The 9,099-nt window shown below is 39.2% G+C and overlaps 1 protein-coding gene across 6 annotated transcripts in view; it reads right to left on the bottom strand.

Annotated features, from left to right (window-relative positions):
* Positions 1 to 9,099, bottom strand: part of BCAS4 (breast carcinoma amplified sequence 4) — a 60,659-nt gene that overhangs the window by 46,234 nt on the left and 5,326 nt on the right. For 5 of the 6 annotated variants that reach the window (XM_026078719.1, XM_026078384.1, XM_026078302.1 and 2 more), the window contains exon 1: positions 12 to 276. In XM_026078719.1, the coding sequence (XP_025934504.1) occupies positions 12 to 122 (111 nt within the window). In that variant the 5' untranslated portion in view covers positions 123 to 276. Of the gene's footprint in view, positions 1 to 11; positions 277 to 9,099 lie in introns of those variants that run through there. The other variant, XM_026078556.1, reaches the window with a different exon arrangement.

The raw sequence follows: 9,099 nt of genomic DNA, 5'->3' as shown, positions 1-9,099 counted from the left end.
GGCGGCCCCACCTGGTCGGTCATGCCGCAGAACTCCTCCAGCCGCTCCAGCAGCTCCTCGACGGTTTCTTCTACTTCTTTCACCTGAAGAGAGGAGGAAAACACACAAGCGCACAGGCGCATCAGTTCGCGTTCAAGCGGCTGTCGAGACTAGTTCACAGCTGCATCAGCGACAGCTGGACCCTGTTTCAGATGAACCCTGGGGATGAACGGAAGCATCACCGCTTAAGGTGGCCATTACAAGCGCTGATGCCTCTTTCCTTACCACCCATCCACGCCATCTAAGCCAATCCGTGGAATTTTAAAGCAGCCATGGTATCGCCAACACCAGGAGTTCCAGAACGCACAGAGTTAATTACATCAAACTTTCCAAAGCTCTTGGGCATCACATTTTAACCACAGAAGTTTAGAAACTACTTTGCTTCTTTTTTTTTTCCCCTCATGTCAAAGCAAGAATCTCTAACTGGGGTTTCACAGGAAGCATGCACGCGCACACACACACACACACACACACAAAATCACAAGACTTAAGACAAGAATCATGTGGAGGTTTGAGACGCACGCCAGATCCTGTTCGCTAGCTGGTATCTCCTAGCCACATTCCTAGGGAGTATCTCACTAACATCCACCTTTACACCTTCATACCTGCAAGGCATTTCAAGTTGTAGACCCTACAATGAGTTTTCTGCAAACATTGGCTTCTAAACAGATAAAGTCAATGGGTATTTCAGCAAAAGTTCCTTTATAAACATCTAAGTTCTGAAGTAGCAAGGTTTATTCTAACATTTGCATTTGGACACAGATAACACCACATGGTTTATAAAAGTCAATTGGAAGTTACAGCCCACACTATTCACTGATAGAAAAAACTGTTTTAAAGAAATCCATTAGCAAATATCTAGAAGAAAAAACTTAGACTATTCTGAAGCAGACAAAATGCTATGAAAGAAAATAAATGTAAAGGACTGTTTTGGACAGACACTATAATGTTTTCCCACATCAGAAAAGGAACAGATATTCAGAATTCCAGAAGAACTCTCAACAGCTACAGCTGTGTCCCAAGCCAAAAAGCCTGGTATACCTGCTGTCTGCAGAGGAAAAAAAGCTGGTGGACTGCTGCTGTTAATTGAACTCTAGAATTAAAGATGGTTGTTCACAAAATCCCAGTACAGAAGTGCAAACTAAAACTCTTTTCACCTGGAAATACAGTTAAGGAAATTTGTGTGGCCTCTGAGATTCAAATTGCAAAGTTAATCAGTCCAGAGAACGGGTAAGCAGACAAATGTACTTTTTCAGCAAGGGGTAGGATAGAAAATATCAGACTCCAAATGTTTTTAATGTTATGGTAGCCTAAACTTGGTTCAGATTGAAGCAAACGATAAAATAAGAGCAATGTACAAGCCCCAGAGGTTGTGCTTTGCATGGATTGAAGATGGTCACTATGGCATGCAACTCCTCTTTTACTTTATAAAACCTATTCCATGTAAACAGAGAAAACATTATTCTCTACAAAGCCTGAATCAACTTTTCCAGCACAAAGAAAATGTTCTTATATCTTGGACACCTATTTGCAGTCAACTTCTGTAGCAGGGAACAATTTAAGGGAACAATTTCAGGTATGGAGGTAGCCCAGGAAGCAGCTTCTGCACCAATAACAAGATGGTAATAAGGAAGGGGAAAGCCTTTTGCCAGAGAGCAGAGAGGAAAAGCAAAGGAGAAACAGAAGTTATTAGTGGGGCCACACAGTACATGTACCACTCTAGAAAGGGTGTTCTGAAGAGGCTGCTGGAAGTCATCCAGGAATGAATCACATGAACCCAAGAGACAAAATCCACCATGTAAAGTGTGAGTACTGTTCCAGGTCTGCATATCAAACAACCTGAGGAACAACTCAACTCCAAAGACCCTAATGTCTCCAGGAAGGGATAGTCACATAAGAACCTCAGTGAACAAACAAGATTCCTGCTACCTAACATAGCTGTGATTGAACAGGTTTAGCAGTAGCCAATTTGACATAATGAACTTCTACTTATCAGTGGAATAACAGTTCATATTTAGGTAGCAATAGTAGATAAATATACACATACACAGAGCAATTGTAGAATTCTAACAGAAGTGATGTGGGTTAATTCACTCTAAAGATGTGAACATATATCAAATACTTCTGCTATAATTCTCCATCTTCTCTACAAAAAGCTTTTTTTTCCACATTAGAAGAGCACAGTTATCACCAGCAATCTGAAAATATGTGAATTAGTGTGTTTACAGCAACAACGGGACTGTGAGAGGCTGCAGTGGACAACTGTCACTGCTGTAGCCTTCTTGGTTAACAGAAGAGAAGGTAGTGGTTACAAAGCAAGAACAGTCACATTTAAGAACAGTGCAGTCAGATTCAGGAGAGTGATTCAAAAATTAGGACAAATTATGATACCACAAAGAGGAAGGGAAGGGCAATAGAAAACCTTCAAGCACATGGATGAAATAGTACCTGTTTTCACAAGGGCAGCAATGCACTACTAGACTACACAAATGAGATCAGATTTATACATCTTTTGTAGGTTGAATTACGCTCAATAGATTCTCTATCTTACCTGGCATTTCATCTTCTACAAGTTGAAATTCTCAATTTCATTTTACAGATAGTCAAACTGAGCCACAGAAAAGTGTCTTAGGTCACACCAAGTCAACAGCACTAAATTAAGAGGAGACACCTCAGGCAAATGCTCAAACTTACAGAAGGGATCCATCAATTCATCAACCAATCTACCCAGATCAGGACAAAAAGCTTCAGTGAAAAAAGTCCTTCCCCATCCCCTCTCAAAGACACCCAAATCCATAGATATTATAGTTTTATCAAAGAAGGTGCTTCCTGTAAGCTTTCTGCATAGGAAACATGCAACATAACATATGGTGAGTAGCACAAGCTCCAGGTTAGATACTGTATATGAAATTAAGTGAAAAGCATTTTAGGTTTCTGCTAGCTAAAAAGGTTATTGTTCATAAAACATTAGAAAAGCACACAGCAAAGAAGAGATGGAATCATCACTTTAACTTATGTTATGAGGGACTCTACTTCCATCCTATTGACAAGAGCACCTTAAATAGAAGCAAGGGCAAACCCTGTTGTGTTATATGAACTGTATGAAAAAGTGAGGTAAATAGCAATAAGCGAAAAAATAACTGCCATAAGCAAGAACATATATGCCTTAGACATTTCAAAATTACTTTACTTTTTATTTTATGGCTTTGATAGGAAAGCTAAAGTTTAAAAAGGCTTCACTATGCATGTTGCACACTGCTCATAAAAAACTCTTTTTCTAAATCTTTAATATACCTTCTCTATTGCATGACAATAGCATTTTCTCATATTAACACTGCTGATGATTGTAACAAGAAAGAGGAGAAAGAAACTTAGGTTTTCTCTGAAAAAACTAAGTAACATCAGAAGAGGGACTGTACAGAGGTGATGAACATCCAAGCAGGCAATGTCAGGAATGGCACAAGATGTTGACCTTCTTTGGAGCCTGACATAAATGCTGCCTCTGTGGGTACAGAGCACCTAGAGCAACAGAATACTAATTCTGGTTAAACTTGGAGGATTAGTACAATATGGATATGCAATATAACAGTATATTAATAAAGAGCAGCTTTTTTGACTAATCTAAGATGGTTTTTCTTCCCCAACTCATCTCCTGATCAGCTTCACTCAATTTAGAAATCAAGGGAGAAATTTACTAAAACACAGCATTTGTAGGCTAAGTCCAGTTCCATTTGGACACCCCTAGAAAAGACTGTGCAAGCCAAAATTAGTGGGGAATTTTGAGGATACACCACATCAGTGCTTGAAGTTTCATCTTTCAGCATTAGCAGTAGAAAAAGTAACATTTATAGTTTCAGAATACAGCAGGGATTCGTGTTTATGATTCCCCTTATTATCACACAACTACTCATATGAACCCAGAGTCTCAGAACTGTATTAACAGACTCGTGTGTTCAGTCTAAATGCCCGCATGTGGCATTTCCTAGTTACTCTGGGCCTTCAGTGGGAACTCATCAAAAGCAAGTATCTGGAATAGGGACTTGAAAGAGTCAGGACTTTGGCTAAAAGAGTCCACACTTTGATTTCACAATAGCATTTCCATAACTGTAAGGGACATTAACTCCACATGCAGCAGACATGTACACATGCTCATAGCAAACAAGTATGTACAGGACATAATTGTGGGCTGAGGATATACATCTATACAGTGTGATGCAGATACAAGCTTTGGTCATGTTCTGAGTAGCAGCGATGTGACCTAACTTGACCCAAAAGCTGTGCAAGTATGTTAGAGCAGCACTGAGCTGAGACCAACATGTATTGCCTCAGCAAAATTGTTAGCAGAAACCTGGCAACTTTGGGTCAGCTTAGGGACCACACCTGTGAGCCTATTAAGGTTATTTCCTTGGGTACCTGTGTTTCACCTGAACTCTGTGTAACATGGTGGCATAAACTGTCACACCATATTCATATTGTAATTTCACCCATACAACATTTAAGACCTATTGATAAAAGTTTCATGGTCCCTTTTTTGTGTACACATCTGAAGAGAAGAAACCTCAAAACACATTACACTCCATGGGTTTATCAGAAGAGACCCATGGATGCCATAGTTCAAGGCATGGATTTCAGCGGTGCTACATGAATTCACATCCCCTGACAATCTGTTCCATGTCTATCCGTGGTAAAGATCTCTGCATGGAAGAACAGTCTTCCTTCTGCATCTTCTTTGCATGTTGAAATAAAGGAACAGAATTTCTGTATCTACTTTCTCCTCAGAAGGAAACAGCACTCTTTCACCCCACTGCACAAAGGTTAGCTCTAGAAAGACTGCTAAACAACAGAAAAAATGCATTCTTTTCAAATAAGAAAGAGTTCTCAGTGACTTTATGTTGTTAATGGCCACATTTCATTTATGAATAACTTGTAAGCATTCAGTCTGAGAAAATGATTTCTTGAAATGAAGCCTTCATAAAGCAAAATAACGTAATTTCCAGCTTTTCTGTTAAGTGTATTTTACAGCAGAGCAATCCCAGTGGGTGGTGCATTCATCAGATGGCCTGCAGAACAATTCTATCAAACTGCCAGGCATTTCTTGGCAAGTCTGTGCACAGTCAGATTCACAGGCCTGAAGCCACTACCACAGCCACACCTTCAGGACTAGCACATTTGACACAAAGAGATGGTCCAAAATTGATACCAGACTCACAACTTTGAAAAGACTGCGTAATGGTAGCAATCATGAAATGCATGACTGTAAAGCAAGTGTAAATTCCATTAATTTAACAGATTGTGCATTAAAAAAACATCCGCCTAAAGAAGTTGCATTAGCCCTACAGATTACTATTGCTTTCTGACTAAACCTGCAGACATGCTTCAGGCAGGTAGCTTGCTGATATTATTAACTCTTCTAATATATACCATGAATATCTTGCATTCATAGCATTCATAAAAAAATCAATTGCTGGTATAGTGAGTGTTACAGAACAAAAGCAAAGTTCATTGACACCACCAAGAATAAGGTAAGTCAATTCCAAACAGATATACAGTCCTTAATCTTTACTCTAAGAAGCGTCATTTAGCCTGAACATAACACAAGTCAACAAGAAAAAACACCAAGAGAAAATAGATGCAAACAAACAAGTTAACACTGTTTCTTTAAAAACACCCTGCTATAAAAGTAAACTAGGCATAAACAAAGCCAAAATATTAAGTTTTAAAAAGGACTCAGTTGCAAACGTTCAGCAGGTCCACATCATTTGTGAAAGAGGAAAAAAATACATACTTAGGGGCTCCGTGTATCTACCACCCCTTCAGAAATAGCTAAGAGAGGCCTGCTAGCAAACTGCAGTATAAACAACATATATTTACCATCATCTGTAATTAGGTATTTACCAAGCAGACCATAACCAGCTTCTTCCAGGTGATTACAGAACTGACTGTATATTTATCATTAACATCTGAATTAAAACCTACTAAACACATTTCAAAGTTATGATGAAAATATGGAATGACAAGTGTTCCTTAGCTAAGACTGCAATTTCACAATCACTTTAAAACTATATAAGCTGGCATTGACAATAAAAGTAGTCTAGCTTCTCCCACCACCCACTTATGCCCCTCAAGCCAACCCTTTACCTGCAAGAGCACAAATGTTCACACAGTGAAATGAATCAGGAAACTCATCTGGTTTAAGAACTAACCATTGATTTCTTTGCCAAATCATTTTAGCTCAGATCAGTTCTCCAATTCAATTCATTACACAGCAATGTTAAGGTTAGTGCTGAAAAAAAAAAGCATGTAGCTAGGGGATGAGTAACTTTGGGTCTTTCAAAGGCAGTGTTAATCTTATCATGAAACTTAGCCAAACACACAACAGTGCCACTTCCAGCTGGCATTTTAATGCTCCCTTCTATCCACTGTTGATTCTCCTGTTTATTTAAGGACAGAAAAGAAAACAAAACAAAAAGAAATTAAAACCACAACTTCATTTTGTGACCTAGAGGGGAAAAATATGCAGTCTAGCTTTGAGGTTAGCTTTCCTTTCAGACTTTCTTTTATGTAGTATATACTATACCATAGTAATATCCCTTTCTCACCACTTCCCTTTAAATGCCTTTGTTTCTGACACCAATCTCCACCTGCTTTTTTCCAAGCCCTAGATAAACCTTTATATCTCCCCTGAGCACTACTTCTTTGGTTTTGCCTCAACCTCAGTATTATGCTCCCATTCAACACTGAAAATATTTATCTGCTTTTCCCCGGAAAATTTTATTTTTTTATTCCAAGCTCTCCTTTATACAAGAATTTGGGTCAAGTATTCTATACTGTCAACCCTTCAGGGTCACAATACATTAATACAGTGCTGTAACTTACTGCACTTTGTTAAGGTCTCATCTACAAAGTTTCCCAAAAAACCTTTGGCTTCCACTCAAAAAGTTAAGCTGCCTTTGTCAGAGCTTGAAGTGCTCTCCTGGCATGTGTCCCACCTGGAAAGGTAGGCATAGAAAATTTTAAAAATAGCCAGAGCAGAGAACCACATATCTCTTTATAATTCTATAAACTCAAGCTTCATTATATTTCAACGTTTTGATATTTTTGAAAATTAACATTCTTCAGTAAGATGTCTGACTATGCCAGCTTCAGAATACTGAAAAAAAAAAAAAAACCCTATGAGGGGAAAATAACAATCAGTGTATAAGAAGAAACAAAAAGAGCAGAACAGCACTCACAAGACAGCTATATTTCAAGGTGAAAACTAAATCTGAGAAAGTCTTTCACAACTATTTTAGGATACAATCAAATCAGGCAGAATGATATTATATCATGCAGCATACGCCTGAAAGCTTTCACTTGGCAAAATCTTCTACTGGACTATGCAATGCCTTATTTTGCATTCTTCATTGTTGTGGTTTCATGTGCTATGACTGTTACACAAAATTAAAAATCATAATGAATACCAGGAATTATCTGCTAGAGGAAACTGCTGTTGCAGTTCTCTCCGCGAAAAGGAACTGAAAGCCCTCATTCTGATTTCTGCAATGCTACTTGTGATATGCGACGTAGCCGAGCTAGCAAGGAAAGGCCTGTAGGAAGAGACACTTAAGAACATTCCACAAATGCTGTGATTAATCCACAAGCATCCATTTTATAATTTAAAATATCCAATTTATATCATTGCTTTGAACAAGCTATCAATATGTGCAAGAATCAAGAGGGAATAATATGAAAACAGGTGTTTTATTTCAGCTGAAGAAGCCTGAAGGAAACAGAATGACTTGCAAGTAACGAATAGCTCAAGTTGTTTCTGTATTCCTTGTAAGGACTAACAGGCTTGGTCCTCAGTTACAAAAAAGACCCAATCTGCTGCACAGTGCTATACAGGAAATTTGTTTTATTAATTAGCAGGTCATCTTTATTTCTTACTTAACACTGACATAAGTGGCACTTTATAAAACCAACAGAATCAAAGCAGCTTACACTAACCAGTACTTTAATGAAACTTCTTCCCTGCTAAATAGTTCACTTTCCACTGTCATGTCAATTGAGCTTGAAAATTCATTTTTGTAATTGTTAATAGCATTAAAAATACTTGTTTCTGGTCCACTACAGTTGTGTAGATTACTAATGAAGTGGATCTGAATCCAGAAGTAAGATAAAAGCTGTCAGTGGCTTAACCACATGAAAACTATGTGGACATCAAGGACCAAGCATTGTATCATCTCCTCGAAAATGCTAAACAGAAAAACAAGACAAAGATCTAAAGATCTGGATGTATGTAAGCAGCCTGATTTATTGCAAACCACAGATAACCACATATGGGAAGATGACACCGAAGGAGTGACGATTTAAAGGGAGAGGCGTAAGGAAAAAAATATTCTGAACAGTTAATCTGAAAGAAAGTTTTCCTGCTCTTGTTTATCTCTTGGAGGTAAATAACATTTTACTGCCCAAATGAAGGAAAAGGGGGGAAAAAAACTGGTTTAAAGACAATGATCTATGACTATTTTTTCCCTTGACAAGAGGACGCTTTTGCTAACCTGCCCAAAGAGAATGTCATTCACCTTATCACCACCTTCAAGCCCAAGCGAGTCAGGAGACTACCTACGGGACAGAAAGGGGGATGCTCACAATTGCACTCTACTTCTCTTGGTTTTCATAGAGACTTTGTCTCTTCTTTTTGGGGGGCGAGGGGAGGAAGTCTCAGTCCCAAGTACAATCTGAAAACCTCCCTCTTTGCTCTGGAGGATCTAAAGCGTCCCCTGTCACCCCCCTGACTGACACAAGGTAACCAAACCCGACCAAGATCCTCAAGCTGAGCATCGTCCCGCTGAAGTCCCACCGGCGCGCGGAGCCCGACCTCAGTGGACCTGGTCTCCGCGAAAACCAGCAGCAGCAGCACCACCACCACCACCACCACCAAAGCCATCTTCATTCAAAGAACATGCAAACGGTTATTCGAGAGCTCAGCGGTAGCTCAACTTTACCCAACACCGCATCCTCGACGTGGGAGACCTGACGCTAGGCCCTCCTCGGCCACAGGGGATATACACACACACA

Source organism: Apteryx rowi, unplaced genomic scaffold (genome assembly GCF_003343035.1).
Source record: "Apteryx rowi isolate R43461 unplaced genomic scaffold, aptRow1 scaffold_0, whole genome shotgun sequence".
NCBI classification, from domain to species: Eukaryota; Metazoa; Chordata; class Aves; order Apterygiformes; family Apterygidae; genus Apteryx; species Apteryx rowi.
The sequence above is the reverse complement of the archived record's forward strand: the minus strand, read 5'-3'. Positions and strand labels throughout refer to the sequence as shown.